This window comes from Rattus norvegicus, chromosome 2 (assembly GCF_036323735.1).
Source record: "Rattus norvegicus strain BN/NHsdMcwi chromosome 2, GRCr8, whole genome shotgun sequence".
NCBI classification, from domain to species: Eukaryota; Metazoa; Chordata; class Mammalia; order Rodentia; family Muridae; genus Rattus; species Rattus norvegicus.
The window spans coordinates 25193684-25217616 of NC_086020.1; the positions used below are offsets into that span (position 1 = coordinate 25193684).

The 23933-nt window shown below is 45.4% G+C and overlaps 1 protein-coding gene across 9 annotated transcripts in view; it reads right to left on the minus strand.

Moving 5' to 3' along the window:
- Positions 1–23933, minus strand: part of Msh3 (mutS homolog 3) — a 141458-nt gene that overhangs the window by 14284 nt on the left and 103241 nt on the right. For 6 of the 9 annotated variants that reach the window (NM_001191957.1, XM_063282327.1, XM_063282325.1 and 3 more), the window contains one exon: positions 10409–10566. In NM_001191957.1, the coding sequence (NP_001178886.1) occupies positions 10409–10566 (158 nt within the window). Of the gene's footprint in view, positions 1–10408; positions 10567–14096; positions 23606–23933 lie in introns of those variants that run through there. The other 3 variants (XM_063282328.1, XM_063282326.1, XM_063282330.1) reach the window with 2 other exon arrangements.

Below are 23933 nucleotides of genomic sequence, written 5' to 3' on the forward strand. Positions count from 1 at the left end.
AGGAAGCCTGAGCTTGTGAGAAGGCATTTACAAGCCTCTTCCTCCTCCCTTGCCCTTCCCCCCCCCCCCCCCCCCCCCCCGGACATCTCCTCTAGTTCTGTGGATTAGCCAGGGCCTTCCAGATGCTAAATCCATGCTCAGCCACCACACCCCACCTCCAAGGTTTGCAGCTCTTGTTTGAGACTAAAGCCACTGAGCTTTGTTCTAGTTCTTGATAGTAAAAAAAACAAAAAACAAAAAACAAGAAACAAACAAAAACAAAAAACAGTTGTCATCTGGCTAAGAAGCTTCAAGTAGTATGTAGTAAAATGTTTAAACTTCTGTTGTTAACGGACTGTGTAGGTAGGCATGATAGTGTAGGTCTGTAATCCCACTTCTGTGGGACGCACAAACAGTAGGATGATGAGTTCCTGTCAAATGCTGCCTGGGAATAGAATGAGTTCAATACCAGCCGAGCAACCCAGCAAGACCTTATCCCAAACTAAAACGACTAAGATCTGAGGATATATCGCTTGTTTATGGCCAGGGTTCAATCCCCAGCACAAAGATACACACACATGTGCACATGCACACATGCAAGCACCCACGTACGCACGCGTGCTCCAAATAGAAAGGCTCAGAACAGCACCACCTTGCACAAGTTGGCTTCTGTGTGGGAGCAGCACCCTCCTCTGTAAACAGGAGAGTGAGTCCACAAAACCAGATAAGCAAGCAAAGCCCTCTAATGCCCGTGTCGCACCATGGCTTTATGTACATGTGTTACACACAAATCAGCACGAGGCCACCAAACCAGTCCCAACCCTGAACTTCTGACCCTGCTGCCTTAATGTGGACGTCACTGTGCTGCATGTGGAATGACCGGTCATTTGTGGGAAACATTACATGAAACAAAAGGGTTTAAAGTTGTAGTCTCCATATAAGACCATAAAAATTAAGGTTCTTATACATGTTGAATGTATACAAAGATAAATGTAACTGTAAGAAACATGAAAAATTAAATGCTTTTGATGAATATCAGAATTTTAAAGCTCCCATGGAAAGTTTATAATATGAGAGTTGTTAATTAAAATTTGACACTTAGCTTCAACAATATTCATATTTTCCGTTCAGTTAAAAGCTACATTTTAAAATTTATTTTCTTACAATGACCCAGTTAACGTAAGAAATGCCCTTCCTATGCTAACTCACCAGTGGAGCATAGTTTATAACATTCTATTACTATTCTTTTAATTTCTGCTTACCTAAAGTCTCCTGCTGATCACTTCAAAGTTCTCCTCCCTGAGGAGACTAACAGACCCCATTACCCCTTCCCTTAACCTGTGACAGACTGTAACCGAGGACCACCCCAGCAGTAGATGCTTCCAGAAATCCCAACCAACGGCCAGAACCTTGTAAGGTTTCTGTCCAGAAAGCCATACACGGTGTGAGGCATGCTCAGATGGAATTTTACTACACTTCTGTTAAGCTGGTTAGTGGTTGCAAATAGTTTTTTAGTTGTGATTACAGCCTTTCTTGCACACAAAGTCACTCTGATCCCAAAAGAATGGTCAAAAAGCCACTGCCCTAGGAGAGAGCACAATTTCAATCATAATTCCCTTTTTCTAGAGAAACTAATGTTGCTGACCAGACACTGTGGAAATGGCAGCTCATTAACCAGTGACAGATGCTGCAAGTTACATGGGAACTGTCTGCTACACGAGGACTGTCTGTTACATGGGAATTGTCTTCTGCTACATGCAGACTGTCTGTTATATATGAACTGTCTGTTACCTGGGGACTGTCTGTTACAAGGGAACTGTCTATTACATGGGAACTGTCTATTACACGGGAACTGTCTGTTACACGGGGACTGTCCTCTACTACATGGGGACTGTCTGTTACATGGGAACAGTCTTTTGTTACATGCAGACTGTCTATTACATGGGAACTGTCTTATGTTACAAGGGGACTGTCTGTTACACGGGACTGTCTGTTACATGGGGACTGTTACTGGGGACTGTCTGTTACATGGGAACTGTCTGTTAAATGGGGCCTGTCTGTTACATGGGGACTGTTATCTGGGGACTGTCTGTTACATGGGGACTGTCCATTACACGGGGACTGTCTGTTACATGGGCACTGTCTGTTACATGGGCACTGTCTGTTACATGGGCACTGTCTGTTACATGGTAACTGTCTGTTAAATGGGCACTGTCTGTTACATGGGAACTGTCTGTTAAATGGGGACTGTTGGTTACATGGGGACTGACTGTTACATGGGCACTGTCTGTTACATGGGAATTGTTTATTGATAAAAGGATTTACTGTTAGCCTTCCGTAACACATGACTGTGTGTGTCTATGTACTTCAGTTTGGCAGAATACAATCAACAGATCTGATGTTATCTTACATTTCTCTCTTTCTCTGTGATCCTGTACCTTTAGTTAACCATGCTCTCTCCTATTTCACCTCAGTCGTTTTTTAGTCTAAAACAACTTTTTGCAGCAAATTAAGGTATATAAAATAACTTAACGTTTATAACTTCGTGTTAACCCAACAATCACAAGACATATTACTGCATGACGGTTCTGAAGTTTTTCAGGTATTAAAACGTGCCACAGATTTCAGGGATTCCAGAACACATGTAAGTGTGCTTGTCTGGTTTATGCAAATGGAAAATTCACTCTTTAGCATTCTACTTGGAGTCAGTCCACTCTGAACAGACAGAAGGTTACAGTTATGTGATTAAGAAGACAAAATGAACCGGTATTTTTAGGAGTGGCAGCTGACTAATCCTTGTAATCCCCCTCCCCCCTTCTATCCCATCACCCGTATATAGGTCAACAAACCTTCATACAACATAACTGGAGAAGGCAATGATTACTTCTTTGAATCAGTTTCTAAAAATCAAGAATACTTCCCGGAAATTCTGACAGTCTATCTTTAACAATATTTGAATTAGCACGCTACATGTTTCTCAGTTATAGAAAATGATCCAATGTCTCTCCCTTCAGATCAGAGGCCCTGGCCTTTGCAAGGACATGCTTGTGTGAGGGAGACTATGCTCAGTCAGGGCTTAAATATTAAGCCATCAAATGAAAGCCTCAGTTACTTGTGTTACACTGAGATTCTCTGACAGCAAGCACTTTAAAAAGTAATGATAAAACAGGTAACAAAATGTACTGCTCCAGTGTGGGAGGTGTCTGGTTCTTAGGTAGAAGGTGCAGTGGGCAGCGTCTCCACTGCCCTTTTCTAGACCCTCACTCATACGGGCTCTGCTCCCAGTGACAATCACTGCTCTGTCCTCCAGCCCACATGAACTACATTCTATTTTCTGACTGAGTTTGCCCATTTCCAGTATCTCAGAAGAGAATTAGAAAGCAATTGCCCATTGTATCCTTTATTTGGGAGGTTTTTCAAGATGTTTAAGTATTTTGCATTCTTTCTCATTTAGTCCACGTGCTAAAATATTTCCGGAGTTCTGTCCAGAATGGGCGTGGGAGCTTCTTGTCCTCCGGATAACTTGAATAAAAGGTAAGAAGCCTACTCAGTATAAACACTCTAACGTTTGCCTGTTTGCTTTGAGGCAGAGCCTCAGAGCAGCACTGGCAGCCCTGCAAATCTTAGGCAGACCAGGCCTGCCTTGAAATCTCAGCAGAGATCCGCCTGCTCCAGCCTCCTGAGTGCTTGGAGTAAAGGTGTGTGCTGCCATACTTGGCCCATACTTTAATTAAACAAACAAACAAACAAACAACAACAAAACCAGAAACACATTGGGGATTGAGAGGAACCTAAAATCTTCACCTACCTGCCTACTGATAGCACCTTTAATTAGACATAAACATTAACTACCCCATAACGGAACAAAATTACAAACACCTATGATACCCAGAGCTGCATACTGTGGTGCACATTTATAATCCCAGAACTGAGGCAGGAGGATCACTACTGTAAGGCGTGAGAAAGGCACCGTTGTAAAAAAAGGAAAAAGAAGACAAGAGCTGTGGCAGGAATGCCTCGGTCAGTGTGTGCTCCCTGCACAAACAGGAGAGGCAGAGTTCAGATGCCAGAACCGGGCAGAAACCGAGTCACAGGAGCACGAGGCTGGGGGCTCCAGGTTCAGTGAGAGGCTGGGTGTGTAAGGAGGAATGGGGGTCACAGAGACTGAGTGTGTAAGGAATGGGAGTCACAGAGGCTGGGTGTGTAAGGAATGGGGGTCACAGAGGCTGGGGATGTGAGGAATGGGGGTCAGAGAGGCTGGAGATGTGAGGAATGGGGTCAGAGGCTGGGTGTGTAAGGAATGGGGGTCATAGAGGCTGGGTGTGTAAGGAATGGGGGTCATAGAGGCTGGGTGTGTAAGGAATGGGGGTCATAGAGGCTGGGTGTGTAAGGAATGGGGGTCACAGAGGCTGGGGATGTGAGGAATGGGGTCAGAGGCTGGGTGTGTAAGGAATGGGGGTCATAGAGGCTGGGTGTGTAAGGAATGGGGGTCATAGAGGCTGGGTGTGTAAGGAATGGGGGTCATAGAGGCTGGGTGTGTAAGGAATGGGGGTCACAGAGGCTGGGGATGTGAGGAATGGGGTCAGAGGCTGGGTGTGTAAGGAATGGGGGTCATAGAGGCTGGGTGTGTAAGGAATGGGGGTCATAGAGGCTGGGTGTGTAAGGAATGGGGGTCATAGAGGCTGGGTGTGTGAGGAATGGGGGTCACAGAGGCTGGGTGTGTAAGGAATGGGGTCAGAGGCTGGGTGTGTAAGGAATTCGGTCATAGAGGCTGGGGATATGAGGAATGGGAGTCACAGAGGCTGGGTGTGGAAGGAATGGGGTCAGAGGCTGGGTGTGTGAGGAATTCGGTCATAGAGGCTGGGGATATGAGGAATGGGGTCAGAGGCTGGGTGTGTAAGGAATGGGGGTCACAGAGGCTGGGTGTGGAAGGATTAGGGAAGTATCAGTGAAGAGCACAGGGTCATAAACCAGAAATAGGACTTTCTTTAGCATTCGGCGGCACAGTGTTGAGTATAGACTGCTGTTCATTTCAAAAGAACTAAGAGAATAAAAGTGAAACATTCCCACTACAAACAACATCTAGCACCTTTAGTCAAGGTATGTCAGTTATCACATACTGTTCCATTATTACATATTATAATCACTAGTCAGAATATTATTTTATTCCAAATAATGTTCTATAGTTACAAGTTGTCAGTTTACAACCCACAGGTGTGGCCGGAAGTGGCAACATGCCTGCAGTCTGAGCATTTGGGAGGTGGAGGTAGGGAGATGGTGATATAGTTTTAGGTCAGCTTGGGCTACACAGTGAGACCTTGAATAAATGAATAAATAACAGATAAAGAGCTGAATGTATTTCAACAAATCATTATTATTATTATTATTATTATTATTATTACACCCAAAGACTTTGTAGCGTTAGTGTTGTTTGTTCACTTGTAGTAGCTTTGCACATACGAGGCAAATACTGCACACAAAGGCTACATACAGTGCCACAGGACTGACCAAGCATGCTTTCTGATCCTTACCAAAGGACTTAAAAACATAAAATCGCACTTGTGGACGTTCACGGGCTTGTCTTTGGCAAATTACTGACAATTCTTAAACCTAACGAGTCACTGGGATGACTGTCAGTGTGGAAATGGTAAGCTGTGGTAGTGCAGGCAGCAGACTATCACCCAACACTAACCAGAAACGCTGTGGAGCCTTGGGAGACCCAGAGGAAGCATCAGTGCAGCCACCCAGAGAAGGAAGCCTACAGAGCACAGGGACCCAGGGCCGTGTGCCACAAGATACTCCACGAAGAGACGGAACGAGAGAGGCAGTGTGAAACGATCGGTGAGTCCAGCGGTTGGGGAGAGGAAGGGATGAAGCAGGCACACAGGATTTTCAGGATGGCAACTCTGTCCAAACCAGAAGGGCCGCCATGTAAACCACTGGCTCTGGGTGATGGCTGCCGGCCATCAGTGTAGCCTCACTCTTTGCACCACTCTGCCAGGCGAGGCTGACACAGGGCAGCGCTGCAAACTCAAGGCAACAAGAGCGCCTGGAGACCCCCTCCCCCTCCTTCTCCCTCCCTCCTTCCTTCCCTTTCCCCCCCTCTCTCCTAAAAATGTGATGTGAACTTAAAACTGCTCTAAACTAAACTCTTAAAAGAAAGAAAGAAAGAAAGAAAGAAAGAAAGAAAGAAAGAAAGAAAGAAAGAAAGAAAGAAAGAAAACCAGAGTTTTTAAGGATCCCTCCATTACACCCACCTGAACAGTACACTGGGGAACTGCAAGCAGGAGTCTGTCTAGATACACTTTGAAAATCAAACCACGTCAAACCTTTAGGAAACTTTACCCAAGCAGAGGGATCGAATCCACACTTCCCACCAAAAAGTAGCAGAGAGGCATCTCGTGCTCACTACACAACTAGACACACCAGAGGCCTTCCCCAGGCACGGTTCCTGAAGCCACTGAGGAAAGAGGAACTCGCTCCTGAGTTAAATGCCATTCATCACGGGGCCTTTAATGTGGCTATTCACGACGGGGGACACATGCTCATCTGGGATGCTTTCTCACGACCCCTGAAGCACGCACTGTGCACATTCCTCACAGTTTGCCCCGAGCGCCCATTACCCTTTGATTCTGCGTCAGGACAAACACACCCATGCCACACTGGATACGAGGCACCACGGACGGAGCACGCAGGCAGCGTACCACCATACCATTCACGAGGGGCCAGTTATCACAGACAAGCCTGTCCACAAACAGAGGAGATAACAATTGTCTGTTTTATCAAATGACACTCATTGCTTTTCTCAAACTTAATTACCAAATCTGAGAAGCTGTACAAGGTTGATGACTTGCACTCAGACATCAGGAGGACAAGCTCAAAGCTGATCTCAGTGATGCTCTCAGATGCTAATGGTCCTTGGATACAGGCGTCTCACTGATGAGCACATACGTCCCAATATACTGATTTAAATTCATCACTTAAAGCCAAATATAGATGCTGGCCAAAAACCCACTTTAAAACAAGATCCGCTAATGACTAAGGATGTCATTCCTTAGTCATGTGACCTGATAATATTCAAGAAAGACGATCCCCAACCATCTGCCTGACTGCAGTTCTCCCTCCATTCACTTCCGACAGCACACTCAGGAGCCACGGCAGACATGACACTGATAATTATGGAATATACAAATCTAAGCCCAGTGTTCCAGATGTCCAATATAACATAAAAACAAGCAGCTTAAAGTCTGGAGCCAAACCTTATGCAAACATCTCCCTCTATTTAGCTATAGTGTATTTCTCAATGGGCGCAAAAAAGATTTTTGAGTAACAAAATCTTTTTGAGTAACAAAAATCTTTTATTGGAAGAATTGCAATGCACACTAAGGAAAGATTACACAGCTCGTGGTAATGATCTGATCCAAGGCTGTTCTGACATGAACTTTTTTTTTTTTTTTTTATTAACTTGAGTATTTCTTATATACATTTCGAGTGTTATTCCCTTTCCCGGTTTCCGGGCAAACATCCCCCTCCCCCCTCCCCTTCCTTATGGGTGTTCCCCTCCCAACCCTCCCCCCATTGCCGCCCTCCCCCCATAGACTAGTTCACTGGGGGTTCAGTCTTAGCAGGACCCAGGGCTTCCCCTTCCACTGGTGCTCTTACTAGGATATTCATTGCTACCTATGGGGTCAGAGTCCAGGGTCAGTCCATGTATAGTCTTTAGGTAGTGGCTTAGTCCCTGGAAGCTCTGGTTGCTTGGCATTGTTGTACTTTTGGGGTCTCGAGCCCCTTCAAGCTCTTCCAGTTCTTTCTCTGATTCCTTCAACAGGGGACCTATTCTCAGTTCAGTGGTTTGCTGCTGGCATTCGCCTCTGTATTTGCTGTATTCTGGCTGTGTCTGACATGAACTTTTAAAGTGCCACTGCTTGGGCACCACCTCCAAGATTCCAGCTTGTATACAGAGTGGGCTTAGAAGGCAGCAATCTAAACAAGAAGCTATTTAAGAACGGCTGTAGAGAGATCCTCCCACATCAGAACAGGAGGGGAAACTAGATCAAACTTGTTTCCACACCTGAACCTTGAATTTAGATTCTTCTGTCTGGGCAGGCAGGACAAAAGGGGAAGAGGGAGGAAGCAGCCACCGGATTATAACAAGAGACCTGGCAAGCACGAGAGGTCCTGGACAGGGCACTCTGAATCTTCTTGTAAATAAGGGCAATGTGTATAAGGGGGAGGGCATAATCTCCCCAGCGTCAAAACCAACAAAAACCTACCAGATGGTATTTCATATGAAGGAAATTAAAACAATAGAAATGAACGAGTTCCTACAAGCAATCTCAAGAACACACGTATAGTAATTTAACATTAAATGTGAGGACAAACTTCACAAGCTGCTGCTCCTAACTGGTATGGCCTCCTGGGAAAGATGCATGTTCCTTACAACCTAGCAATTCCACCCCTCAGTACAGATGAGGTGGGGAAAATTCACTTGTGTACAGTATAGGATGTGTAAGTCAGAGTCCCAGGCATTTAAACGCTGCTTTTGCTCAAAAGCATCAATTCCTCACTTGAGCCCACAATAAATGGAGAGCAGGATGAAACCCTGGCATCTCTGCCCTCATCCTGTATCTAAGCAACTGAAACTCCCTGCCAACTCACAGGAGCTCCAAGAAAACCACCACAGGGGTGACACGTGACATGGAGGCCGAAGCTTAGAGCAGGGACAACCATCATGTGCATCAAGCCGCCATAACTCAGGAAAAAACTAACCAGACCACACTTTGACCAAGACAAAAAAGGTTTTCATTATGCAAACCTCTCCTGAGCCTCAACCCCCTTTTTGTTTAAGCCTAAAGCTTAATTCAGGACTCAGAGGATGGGGGTGGGGGTGTCACACCCCTGTACCTGCTCCTCCCCACTCTGCCTTTCACTGCTGAATTGGGATGGCCCAGCCTAAGCCACTGCATCTCCTGGAGCCAGAGCTTATGCCCCACGGCTTAAGTGACACAGGTACCAACACCGTTTATATTTCAAAACACTGAAATCATGCTAACTACCCGTCAAGGAATGTGTGCACATGCATAAAACATAACTGGAGGCCTAGAAACATATATATCCACACAGATGGGTTTGCAAAAATAACGAGGGAAGAAACCCACTCAGAAGATTAATACGGGGCTTGCTGGTCCGTCAGCTTAGCTTACCAAACCCCGGGTCCCACTGAAAGACCCCATCTCAAAGAAATGAGATGGATAGCTTCTAATTTCTAAAGAACATCCAAAGTTGACCTCTGGCTTCCATATGTATATAAACATAGGCACATCCATCCACCGTTCCTTCCCTCCGTCTCCTCCCCCCGCATTTCTCTCCTCTCTCACTCTAGTCTGTAGTATTGTTTCCGCAGCAGCAAACAGATTATAATACCCTCCCCCCTCTCAATAGGTACCCGGAGTCTCCACCAAGGTGTGCACACCGCTGTTACCTCTGACTACTCATATTCCTCTCATCAAGTCCTGGGCTCTCCTGGAGGGCCTGCCTTAAGTTCCTGACCTCACTGTGTCTACTGCTGAGGCCTACACATGCCCTCCAGTCTGAAGAAGCCCTTCCTTCCTTCTTTGACTAACGAGTACACCCTTCGGAAAGGCCCTCAAGAGTCAGAAGATTCTTTTGATGTGCAGATTTGAAGGCACTGCAGTGTCTGCTCAGTTTTAGTTCTGGTGATAGAACGTTCTGGTTTGTTTGCTACACAGGTGTTTCACCGTGAAGTTGGAATGTATCAAACATGCTACACAGAGTGCTTGGTGATTACACAGCATTATGTTTACCTATTCAATATTTACTCAGGCATATCACACAAGAAATACAGACTACCAATAACCGATAAATTGGAAGACATGAAACGGGTAAACTATAAATGTTAAACCAGGACACTGTACTCATATTGCTAAGAAAGCATGAAATTAAGTTTACATACTGAAATTAGTGAGCCCTGGCCAGTTACCTTCAGTGTTGGAGTGTGGAAATAAATATGAACTGATGCTCTTGCTTGGTGCTCCATCTCCATGGTGGGGAGAGAGCGGGTCCATCTTCCTATGCTGGAAGGCACACCAGAACTCTTCTCTGCTTAGTATTGATTTCCATTTCTTCACGGTCTTTCAGTTAAGCCCAAGAGTAGATATTGATTCCCTCCTTAAGATTCTATTTAAAGAACTCATTTAAAAGACTTGGGGGAAATAAAAGTTCTTCAGGGAAATGACACCCTAGGTCTCCTCCACATCATCATATGCGGTGACAAATGACTTCTGTTTCTGAACCCTGAGAGTTTTGAGTGTAAACCCACTCATCCAAACATGTACACAAAAAGAAGAGTTCGTGATAATGTGGCCTCGGCTTACATTAAGAGATACGTCCAAAGAGAATGAGCACTTGCCTTGTGAAAATGCCGTCCACAATCCCAATTGTGGCTTCCTCTGCAGGAACGTAGGAGCCGATCTGAGCCATGATCACAACCAGAGCAACCTGTTTTATGTAGGAGCTCTTGCCACCCATGTTCGGTCCGGTGATTATCATTACTCTCTCAGAGTCCTGCTGGGCATGAACAAAAAGCAGAATCCACTTACTGAAGCAGAAAGGGACTAGAATGGTTGGTTTGCATTGGGGAGTGCAGACTGGGATAGCGCTCACTAGATAACCCAGGCTGGCAAAGGGCTCACTAGATAACCCAGGCTGGCCTTCAGCTTACTGGGCCGGCCAGGTTGGCCTCATACTTTAATCTCCTGCCAAGGACTGGAATTACAGGAATTCTCTACCATGCTCAGCTCAGAAAACCTTCTGTTTTGTTCTGATCTTCTTGTAGTGTCTACAATTCATCCTACAAATGGACTTCACTAGGCAAAGGCTTACTTTGTGGCATATTTACATATGCATTGGATTAGTCCATTTTCCATTCCTAGAACTAAGTAGCTGGAGCTGGATAATTTGTTTAAAGAAAAGAGGTTCATTACGGTCAAAGTTCTAGCTATTCAAGAGCATGGTATTGACTTTTCCCAGGCCTGGTAAACGTTTCACAGTGGATGATATCAGAATGGTGGGAGTGTGTGAAAGAGGGATCAATTTTGCTGACAGGAAGTGAGAGGATGGGGAGGGGCCAGTCATGCCCTTTTCATAAAGGCACATTCTTATGAGAAATAACCCAATCCAGAAGACCTAATCCTTTCTCAGCACAGCACCCACAATGACTTAATTACCTTCTAGTTGGCACCATCTCATTTTGAGGACAATGACAAAAGATACACAGACGGTTGTCAAGACTATGAAGAGGTGTCCGATCACAATATGGAAAATGACACTACTTCACACACACACACACACACACACACACACACACACACACACACACACACACACACGTGCACACACACACACATACAAGAAACATCCAAGAAGAGAGAGAAGGAAGAAAGCCTGCCGTAGTTGTCAATGTCCAATTATTCCAAAGGTGAGAGAAGGGCTGGAATTTTTATTCTGGAAGAAGAACACTGCATACCATTTTGAAAGACTTCGGTGATATCTGCTAACGCTGAAAACAGACACAGCAGACAATCCTTCTCCCGTGTACACGCACTAAGTGGAGATGAGGATGGCATGCAACAAAAGACCAGGAAAGGCTGCTGGCAGCGCTGCCTTGCCTCTCCAGACAGTCTGGAGTTGGAGTACATGTTAGACAGAGGAAGCACCCAGTAGGAAAGTGTGCAGCTGTAGGAGCAGCCCAACCACCCAGCAGAAACCTGGGAACCATGAGAGGTGTTATAGGTGAGCCACAGAGACATAGCTGTCCTTAAATGATGGCAGGAAAGTGGTTACCTGTGTGAAAATAAGCGTGGCCCCAAATCTCAGGAAACGTAATCTGGGTGGATGAAAGAATGAACCATGAAAAGCTACTTTTAGAAGAAAATGTAGGAGGAAGGTGGAGAATGTGTTCCTTAGTGGAAGCATAAACCAAGTCTGCCAGGTTAGATGTGCACCAAAACATAAGTAAGAGACTGCTCACAACTGCCTTAAACTGGAAACTGCCCAAATATTTACCAGCACATAACTATGATGCAGCTGCTCAGAGACAGCTATGACAAGGGAGAAGACAAAGATAAAGATCGTCAGAGGGAAGCTGTTAGATCACCCAACAAGCATGAGAAAGCCATCGCATTATGTAACTTCTCCCTACCTCTCAGCAGCGCTGAAGTGGTGGGGACAGACAAAGGATATAAATAGCCTATTTGTAGCGAAAGAAAACACAAGATCTAAAAGCGTATTAGCAGGAGGGTGTAATCAGAAGCATCATGCAGGAGATCTACAAGCTACTCCTAACATTTATCTGAAAGACTAGCTGGTAAACAGCCGAGCAAAATGAAATCTCTATGTTGCAGAGACAGCCATATTCCTGTTATCATTGTAGCAAAATTCACGACATCCAAGAAATGGAAACAGCACATCAATATCAGAGGGCCTATCAACAGACAAAAGGGCAAAGAAAATACAATGCCTACATAGTACGGAATATTACTGTCATAAAATAGGTGATATATTGTTATTTGTGGCCAAACAAATAAAACTAAAGACCACTATACTGAGTTAAATAAGCCAGGCACATGATCAAATTCATAAGTAAAACATAATACTCTTCAGTGAGGGACGTTAGGAGTGGGCTCCAAACTGTAATTTAGAAGCTTTAGTGCAGCTGCACAACAGGGTGACCACAGAAGCACACTGTGTGGAGTATCTGCTCTTCTAAATCCTAACATCTACTTCCAGTATTTAATCGTGTGCCCAGGGAACATTGATACTTGCAAAGTCAAAAACAGCACAGAGGACTGAGGTGTGTGGAAACCTCTTTCCGGCCAGCCGTGAACTGGCCTTTCTGACCGTCATACTTATCTCCCGATCCTAGCTGCCAGTGTCAAATGCATTTGGCTACTTTGGTCTGAGGTTGGGCTGTAGCCTTCCATCTTGAGAAATGCAGCTACAGGGGCAATGGACACAGCTGGAGGACAGACAGACAGTGCTTTGCTTTAATGTCTGATGTGAGTGTGATAAACAGTGCTGGACAGAAAAGAAAGCTCAAAATGAAAACCTCACTCCATTGAGACAGTGGGTGGATTCCTGAGGGTCTTCCAAACCAAGGTTCCAGAAAACAAGCATTTATGGTTAGCTATCTAACATCTCTGGCACAGAGCTCCCGAGTACCCATGTAGAAGACCAAGGAAGAACAAGCTGTGTGGTCACATACATATTAATATCAAGATCACGTTATATCCTCCCTTAGAATCTGATTCAATACAGCTGTGAACTAGCAGTTTAAAGGGGAGCAATTCTTTAACATACTTGGAAATTTTAAACTCATTTTCACTAAGGCATGATCCTAAGTGTGGTGGTTTGAATACACTTGGTCCTGGGAACGGTACTATAAGGAGGTGTGGCCTTGCTGCAGTAGGTGTGGCCTTGCTGTAGTAGGTGTGGCCTTGCTGTAGTAGGTGTGGCCTTGCTGCAGTAGGTGTGGCCTTGCTGAAGGAGGTGTGGCCTTGCTAAAGGAGGTGTGGCCTGGTTGGAGTGGGTGTGGCCTTGCTGGAGTAGGTGTGGTCTTTTGGAGGAAGTGTGTCACTGTGGGCATAGGCGTGGGGAGCTTCCTCCTAGCTTCCTGAGGATGACAGTCTTCCCCTGTTTGCCTCTGGAATGAGATGAGAACTCTCACCTCTTCTGGTGCCGTGTCTGCCTGGATGCTGCAGTGCTTCCCACCATGACAATAATGAAGTGACTCTCAGAACCTGTAAGCCAGCCCCAGTTAAATGTTATCCTTTATAAGAGTTGCCTTGGTCATGGTGTCTCTTTGCAGCAATGGAGACCCCAACTAAGACACTAAGTGAATAAGGGATTATTTATGTATGTATAAGCTAAAATAGCTGTGAATTTTTAAAACAATTGTTAAACTGCTATTGACCAGACCTGAACATGGTCTCTTTTTTACCACCCTGGACCTCCACAAGTTCTTCTTGGATATATTAGGGTTGCCAGGTCAAATAGAGGACCTTAATAAAGTCTGTGTTTCTGATAAATAGCAAATAATATTTTGGCATAAAAACAAATCCCACATGGATATATTCTGAAATATTGTTTTTCTGAAATTCAAACTTATCTGATACCCTATACTTTTACTTGCTAAATCTGGTAACCTAATTCTAGGATATCACAAAGTCCAGTAAGCCAGTGGGGGTTTGCTAGACCCCAGTCGAGAGCCACAACATGAGCTCTGGCTGACCATGACTGTACGAGTCAGCCCTATCCCAAATTCCAACTTCCAGAACCACCTGTGGTCCCCTTGGAGGACTGGCCTGTGTGCCCCTATGCCGACTTCTAGCTACAGGTAGGCACCATAAGACTCTCACAGGGCTCCCTCGGGGAATTAGAGCTGATCACGCAGGTAGTGCCAGTGTGTCTTAGTGCCATCAACCTCCCAAACCATGGTGGCTGTCACTGCTTCTTAGTCTCCCTCTAACAGACCCAGCCTCCATAGCACTGGGCAGCTGAGCCTGGTTGGGCCACCAGAGAGATGGGATGTGAGGCAGGCTTCCTTCCCTTTTGTTTAGAAACTACTGAAAACTGCCCTCCTTTGCCTAACATCAGCTTACTTTTAGTTCTTAACTAAAAGCCCAAAGCCCCCAATCTACAGCCCTCGCCCCATATAGGATGCAGAGTCTCTACCACCATTCAGGTACGGAGCCTGACGTCCAGGCCTGGATTAGTAGAACATGTGATCAGCAAATGCTAAGACCTTGGTTTGATCAAGTGCCTACAGAAGCAAGAAGGAACCTGGAAGCTGAGACAGTGTTTACAACTGATCCAAGGAGAAGTCGCACAGTCCTAACCCACGGCATCTGCTGCCTTCTGCCTTAACCAAGGGGCTAGATTTACTAATACAATAAGCAGTTTCAAAAGACACTATGTTCTCGTTGAGGACGGAGCCACTTGGTCAGTAAAAGGGAGGAGACCTGAGTCACTTCCCAGGCGCCACTTACAACAGCTGGAGACGAGTTTCAGGGACATCTAGGGTCCATGTGTACTAACATAATACAGTAGAATGACTACAAATTATCCTATGGCTTTTTGAAAACGTAGGGAATTGCCTATGTTATTAAATTAAACGAACAGGCTATAAAGTATGAGATAGTCACAGCTCTATTTTAGAAAGAGAAATAAAGCCCACAGTGGTGGTACACCTGTGGGGTCTACAGAGTGATTCCAGAGCAGACAGGGCTCTATAGACAAACCCTGGCTTGAAAAACCAAGATAGATAAACAAACAGACAAATAAATAAATAGGACAGACAATTAAAAGGTAAATAAAAGGCCAAAATGTGCAAAACATTCCCTAATTCCTAATGTTAGGTCCTGCAAAACACTATCATCTGTATAATGAGAAATATATGTGAGGATAACGCTAGGATGCCCAGCCTTATCTACGTAAACCTACATGGAGTGCTTTTCACTGCGATCTTCGGTTCGGCCTCTGTCATTTACGTAAGGTATTGAAAAGGCAAACGCTTTCTATCATCAGCATGAACAGGAACTTTTTTTTTTTTTTAAAAAAAAAAAACAAGTCTTGCAAATCAATTACAATTATAGGCCAGGAAGAAGGTAACAACATTCCTAACTATTTTTAAAAAAATAAATATGAATTAAGCCTGGGCCATGTACCTGCAAAGGTGGTTCCTTCGAGAGAGTTTGCACAGGCTGATATGGTTCTGTAGGCCTCAGTTTCCTCTCTTCAGTTAAACACAGGTAAACTAAATGGTCTCTTAGCCTAAATCCAGTCCTAAGACATTGACAATTGGAACAATTCGCTCGCACACACTGGGACAGAGGCTGGGCAAGCCATTTGTACCAGCTCTGTGGGTAGAAGGAGCCAGGGAGCCTGAACACTGGAGCGGTTACCATGGAAGAGAATGCTCCCCCCTGGATACTGCTGCATTTGAGGAGCTCAGACAGAAACTAGCTTTTCAACTCACTAAACTCAACTGCTGACAGGCGACTAATGGCATGCTCTTTTTGTTTTTGTTTTTAAAGAAAAATAGTTTTCAACATTTATTTATTTTATGTATATGAGTGTTTTGCTTACCACGTATGTGCCTCATGCCTGTGGAGGTCAGAACAGAATATCCGATCCCCTAGACTAGAGTGAGGGATGGCTGTGAGCCACCAGGTGGGTTCTGGGAACTGAACCCAGGTCTCCTGAAAGAGCAGGAAGTGCTCTTAATAGCTGAGTCATCTCTCCAGACGCAAATGGCACTTTCTTAATCAACCCTAAAGGACCCCCAATAAGAGGCAGCATAAACACCAGCAGGAGCCATGACAGTGGTGAGTCACTGGGCACTGACACATAAACACTTCCTGTGTCCACCTCTGCAGCTGCTCTGCAGGCAGCTGCAATGGCTCTTGGCAGGCCTTTCCGGTGTTCCTTTACCACAGCCCATTCTCCATGTGACAGACAAAGCCACAGTCTTAATGACTAAGACAAAATTTTTCACAAAAAGCTGTGACTTCCACAGACTCTCAGATCACTGAAAATGTGTCTAAGTGTCCCAGTCAAGGCTGACTTGCCTTTCTTTTTCCCCTCCCTTCCTCTCTATGCCCCCCCTGCGCTCTCTTAGCTTATAAATAACAAGCATTTACTTTCGAATATGGGATGCTGAGAAGCCCAGGATGAGGGTTCCAGCATAGTTGGGATCTAGCGAGGGTCTCTGTGTATGTGCACATAGCCTGGCTCGGTGGTCCCCAGGCTAAAGGATACATGGACCCTCTCGGGCCCTTTCTGAAGGGCACTAATTCTATGCAGAAGGATCCTTTCTTACAATCTAATCAACTCCAGTAATTGGAAACATTTCTTACCACTGTTACCTTGGTGCTTAGAATTTCCACAAGTGACTCTGGAGGGGACACAAAGATTCCGACATCGACAGCGCAGAGGAACTTCTCAGAAGCCAGAGCTAATCATGGCAGCTGCTTTGGCCCACTGTTGACTGCCACTTTTCAGACACAGTGTAGAAGCAGCAGGCATTCTTGGTCTCTTTGGCCTGCTTTCTTACCCAGTCCACACTCCTTCCAGGTTCCTTTGGTGCCAGGAGACTTGAATTTTGCTCTTCGGTGACCAGGTTGGCTGTAAGATCCCTCCGGCCTTAAAACCTTTGCCTGGGTCTGAGCAGGGCAGACCTCCCTTAACCAGGCTATGTGTGGAACCCCTCCTGTCATTCAGAGTTGCACTCTGCTCTCTGAAATGACCTTATCTTGACTGCTAGCTATTACTCTCACGGCTAAAAAGTCCCTGGTAGGCGAGTGATAGTCAGACGTGTTACACAGCAGATCCCACCACGTTTACATTTGAAAACAATGTGGGCAGATGTGAGTTCTTTTCTCCCATCCCAAGATGGCAGAGTGAGGAAGGTAACGACTAAGGACTGCACACACCTCTACAATGTGCTCTTGTAACTTGGTTAGGATCGGTATCTGAGATACCACACATCAAAGGCTTCCAGATACATTCATAACACACCTTAAATCTGTCCAGAGAGCAGAAGGACGAGTGAGCGTCCCCTAAGAGAATAGTCAGAAGCCATTTGTAGCATGAGCAAAGATCCTAATAGGATAGAAGGAGGCCAAAATTTGGCAAGAACTCTGTACCCACAGAAGATGACTCAAGTAAACGGGAGTGTATATGACTGGACTGGTCAGACATCCAGCATGAGGTCAGGCACCGAGAAAGTCTTAAGAAACTGCAAAGAGATGAAGGAATGGATTCAAGAAGGAACAGAGGCAAACAAAAGATGTACTTACCATACCAGGAGGCCTGAGCTATTGGTAGACAGAGTGCTACCTGACACGGTAGGTGGGAGGGGCCATTGCAAACCAAGGCTAAGCTTCACCCACACTTGCACACACGGGAAGACTGTGAGATCCCTTTGCAGAAGAGGCACCTCTCTAGAGTCTGGCTTCAGCATGAATGGCTTTTATCTGAACAGAGTTCAGAATTCAAGACTCAAACTGCAGACTAGAGCCCAAAATTCCCAAGTACCCACAACATTAAACACGGTCTTCTCTGGGAAAGATGAACAATCAACAGCATAAGAGAGTCACATAGGGCTGGGAGACAGTTTAGGTGGTAAATGCTGTGTACGCTGGAGGACCTGAGGTTAGAGCCTTACTACTCACACATAAAGCCAGGCAAAGTGAACATGACTGTAACTCCAGAGACAGTCCAGTCAGCCATGCTGAGTTAGCAAGCTTCAGTTTCATCAAGAGAGTCTGTCTAACAACATAAGGTAGAGAATGATGGAGGAAGTCGCCCAGTGTCAACACTCTGCCTTCCTCACCCACCCACATACACACATGTGCAGATGTATCTAACATGTACACACGCGCGCATGCACACACACACACATGCATGCATGCACACACTTGAGTTCATATGCATCATCTCATTTAGGTCTTATGATTGTTTCATGGAGGGAGGGTCTTATTATATAGTCTATCCTGGCCTCAAATTTGCAGTCCTCCTGACACCAACATGACAGATGTGTACCTATGTTCCCATGTTGCAGGTGAAGAAGGACAAAGGCTTGGGAAGCTAAGAGGCTTAGCACAGAGCTAGCAGCAAAACTGCTGACAGACATCTCACAAGGGACTTCTGCTCAATGGCAAGGAGGCACAGACGCTGTAAAAGAAGCCTGGAGTCCTTGACTCTGCCACTGCCTATGCTAGAATGACAGGAAGTCATAGTAGCCCCAAAGTCAACAGCAGAAAAGAATCCAACATTGTCACATGTTCATTTCTAAGACCCAGGTAAGAGCTAATTCTTTGTAAACCATGGTTCCATCCTTGACAGGCACAGACACTAAAATCCGTCTCTAAAGAATGTGGTAGAACTATTTTTATAGCAGTTGAGGGCCAGCAGGAAAAGTGTCAGTTTTAAAGTGCTTTATTCCCTGAAAATGTCAATCAATGGCAAGTTACAGACGAAGGCTTCCTCTGCACAAGCAGTAGGACAAGGGGAATGAGAAGCAGGGAGGGGCAGTGAGGAGGGGTAGGGAGGCTTACCCCTGAGATGCCAGGGCAGTGCTCTAAACTCGTCTGATCCCTGGATTCCACCCATCTCCCATTCTGTAGGGCAAGGCTGGTGTCGAGCTTTTCACTTACACATAGGAACACCAGGGCCCAGAGATGGGTGGCCTGTCTCAGGAGACCGTAAGATAATGGTAGAACTGAGTCTGAATTTTTATCTGCTATCGCCACACAGGCTCTCTGTGCCTACACGGGAGGAGTTTTAAGATGGACAGACTACCATGGGCGAGTTGTTTCTAGCTAAAGTCATGATGAAGGCTCTGTGAAGTAGGAAATAATGTTCTGGGTCTTGAAGCAGGAACAAGAGTTCAACTGATGGTCTCTTCCTGGAGACAGGAAGAGAAAGAAACACTGGGTCGATACCAGCACAGGTGATTTTAAGAAAAGAGAATCAGAATCAGTTAGAGAGACTGCTGTGTGGTTAAGAGGGCTGCTGTGCTTTCAGGGGACCTGAGTTCATCTGCCGGCACCCACATCAGCTGGTACACAACCACCTCGAACTCTGCTCCAGGGGACCCCATGTCCTCTTTTGTCCCCTGAGAGTACCCATACACACAGCTGCACTCACAGAAACACATGCATATACATGGGAGTTAATAAATACATCTTTCCAGGGAGCTACCAAATAACTACCTTCGGGAACGTCACTGTTTCGGGAACAGGAGAAGAGAGCAACACAGGATACAGGGCTCTTGCAGAGAACCGGAGTTCAGTTCCCAGCACCCATATCTGGCACCCCACAACCATTCCAGCTCCAACAGAGCTGATGAGTTCTTCTGGCCTCCACAAGCCCTAACACTCATGCGCACATACTCATACACAGACATTGTACTTGGTAATTAGGGATAAAGTCAATGACAACAGTTGGTTCAACGGATATTACATTTCATTTGTATGTAGCCAAAGCAAGCATTACTGGGCATCTAAAATGATTGGCACTGGGAGGGAAGAGGAAATTGGGAAGTTGGTCCTCTTCCTTTCCAGCCTCAAACATCTGTATATACAAAGATGTATATACAGAGGTCTGTTACACACCATACGCAGTACTGAGGACTAAAGAGCTTCAGGTTACTTCCTGACCTGCACCCTAGTACTGCGCTGGTGCTGGGCAGTGACCCTAGAACCACAACCTAGAGAGATCCAAGTTCCGGGGCTTCCTGGAGATCTTTGAACACTGGACTCATTTCTCCCTACCCAACTGTATTTCCTAAAGTGACAGAGTTGAGGTTACATCACTCATCTCAAACCCGAATACAAGAACAACCTGCACTGCTTTCAAAAGCCCACCCACCGGATAGCCATTGGGTCAGTAAACAAATAATCACAGGACAGTCCATAATATGACTGCCAAGCAGCGTGTCCTGACTTTTGACAGGGCTATGAGGACATAAGGAACCAACTCCTTAACCCTTAAGGGACAGCCACAGCCCTTGGGCCAACTTCTGCCAGGCCACAGCCAACTCTCCCTTCTCTGTTTTATTCCAGTGTGGGGTTAAACTGGCATCATATCCTATGTTTTCCCGGCAGTGAGCATGGGTGAACAGTACCACTTGCCCTAAACTGTGCCCATGTGTCAAGAAATTGTCTAAGACTCAACTTAGATGGCCTGGACATGACTTTCCCATTCTGAGAACTAGTTTACCACAGGTATGAAGAGGTAGCAACTCATTTTTCTTCTATTCCTTCAGTGAAATGTTCTGTAAACTGAGAAACCCCCAATCCTGAAAAAAGCTAACATTTTCTGGAAGAAAAAGAAGAAAACTTTGAAGTGAGATCTGGAGACTGTGAGGGTGTCTCAGTTAATCCGCAGTAACACATGTGAGTAGGAGCCTGCTGTGCGTCAGCCACTTGCTGTGGACACTCGTATGACACCTACACAGTATAGACATGTACACTCCTGTCTTTGTCACAGTGAAACCCTTTGGGAAGCAAAACAAAAAGAACAACTGAAGCTTACTGGATAAGTGGGGAGACACACAGGGTGGTAGGTGTGGGCTGTGGGATCTATCGTCACAGCACTGGTGAGGGAAGGCTTCAAGCCAGGAGGCACATTTGGGAGGCAGGAGGGGTGAGATGGGGAAGGAGGACATTCTCTGCAGAGGGAAGGCCATCTGCCAAGCCCAGAGGCAGTTCGTGAGGACTGTAAGAGACCCAAACAGCTGGAGCACACAGGTTAGCAGGGGTGAGGGGTGGCAGGTTAGCAGGGGTGAGGGGTGGCAGGTTAGCAGGGGTGAGGGGTGGCAGGTTAGCAGGGGTGAGGGGTGGCAGGTTAGCAGGGGTGAGGGGTGGCAGGTTAGCAGGGGTGAGGGGTGGCAGGTTAGCAGGGGTGAGGGGTGGCAGGTTAGCAGGGGTGAGGGGTGGCAGGTTAGCAGGGGTGAGGGGTGGCAGGTTAGCAGGGGTGAGGGGTGGCAGGTTAGCAGGGGTGAGGGGTGGCAGGTTAGCAGGGGTGAGGGGTGGCAGGTTAGCAGGGGTGAGGGGTGGCAGGTTAGCAGGGGTGAGGGGTGGCAGGTTAGCAGGGGTGAGGGGTGGCAGGTTAGCAGGGGTGAGGGGTGGCAGGTTAGCAGGGGTGAGGGGTGGCAGGTTAGCGGAGGCTACAGAGGACAGTGAATGAGAACTGCATTGGAAAAGGCAAATGGAAGGGCAAAGCGGGGACAGAAAAGATTCCTATATGGGAGAGGGAAAGTGAGAAAGTTATTTTGCTCATAAGCACATAATGATTTCATTAACACAGAGCCCAGGAGGGCTAGAATAATTGAGATGTAAGAAAGATGAATTTTCAAAACGTAATTATCAGAAGTAACAATGCTACCTAACTTTGAGGACTTTTCTGTCACAGTATAGTTTATAAATTAATAGGCAGAGTACATTTTAGATAGAATTTTACATAGTAAGTTCTTTCTCTACACTATTCCTGTATATAAATTTATACCCTGAAAACCAGAATGCGCTTCACCATAGCAACAGTCTATATCAACTCCTACTCAAGTTAGGAAAAGCATATGCAAAAGAAATGAATATTCTGGAACATTCTAAGTTGCCTAACTAGGAAAAAAAATACTACATTTATTTTGTAAAGGTCTAAATACATGAGTTGTTGATTCTTTAAAATGCCCCTGTGATTAGAAGGTTGTTTTAACTCTACAAATTTGACTTATTAAGGATATAGTAGATTGTTTTTTAAGAGGAAAATGAAAACATAAAGAGAAATAAAATAGCAATGCAAGGATAACATCCTCGGGGCAAGTGGATGGGCATAGGCAGAAACAGAACTAGTTTCATGTGTGGTTTATCCATTAAATACACGCCAAGCTATTAAATATTAGAACTATATTAGTCTCTCTAGAGAGGCTATACTCTATTGCTATGGAAACCAAAACACAGATCTTATTCTCATATAGGCTTATTGTCCTTAAGAACAATTAAATTCAGATTGGTATTCGTTAACTTATATGACAACTGATAGCACACACATTAGTGAAAGCAAAGAAAGTTAGACATTGTGTCTCTAGTTGCTATGGTCCAAATGGCCGTGCTTCTTCCCAATTCTCATGACGTCTAAATCCCACTGATGGCAGTGTCAGGGGCTTTAGGATGTGATTAACATACAGGGACTGAGAGGGACTGCCCCCTCTCCCACCAAGGGAGGACACAACAAAAAGTGCCACAGAAAAAGCACAAAACCAGCTCCCATAAGGTATAGACACCCTATCTTGAATTCCATCTCCAGAGTCTTGAAAGAGAACTTCTGTTGCTTGTAACCACTCCGTCTGTGGCACTTCAATGAAACAGTCTGAACAGACCCAGCACACAGATTAGAAACTACCAGCAAACCCTGTTTGACCTGATAGGGAACATGACGGTAGACAGAACTCAAAGCTTTGCATTTTACTCCACACACATATGGCTGGTCAAACTGACCGTGTCAGAGGTCCTTACTCAAGGCCCAACATGGAATGTTGCTACCATCCCAGCACCCTGCTAACTTCTCTCTGGCTGCTCTCCTACATCTCAGTTCTGCCACGAACTTAAAAACCTCTCATGTATCTCCTGCTCTCTGATACTTTGTATCTCACCACTCTGTGTGAACTTCTGTCAGGCATGGGCTGCTCTCTGATACTTTGTATCTCACCACTCTGTGCGAACTTCCGTCATGCATGGGCTGCTATCTTGCTGAAACTTTCTATTCAGAGTCCACAAATTTTGTTTCTTTAGGGTCCTCCTACAGCTGCCCTCACTGCAGACATCCACAAACCTCAACTATCATCCTTGAAGTCATCCTCCATAAGAAACCCCACTGACATTTTAAACAATTTCAGTTATCCTGTGGACGACTCTAACTTTCTTACCCAATCTTGTTTCACACTCTCCTTCCCCAAAGCCCTGTTCTCCACTTGCTGTCACTATCGATATCAACAGCTCTGAAATCTTGCTTCACAATGGGGGACTAATGTAGCATCCACAGTGTCCTGTAAGAGAACTCCAGCTTAGATTAGCTAATCACTTCCATGCTTTCGGAGCATCTGAAAATAGTGCAACACAGGACAGAACACGCTAATGCCGTATGCTAATGGAAATTTGAAAAGGCATTCTATAATTCCAACATCATTAACATATTTGTGATATAAGGCATTTTTATGGGGTTACATCTAAGAAGTAAGATAATTACTTCAGTCTTTAGTTGCTAACCTTTGCATCTACAGAGATTTTCCATTGGGGATTATACCAATTCCACAGTTGGTGAATATAAACTATGCCTGGGATTGGTCCACTTAAAGCTGAGGATACAGCGAGACA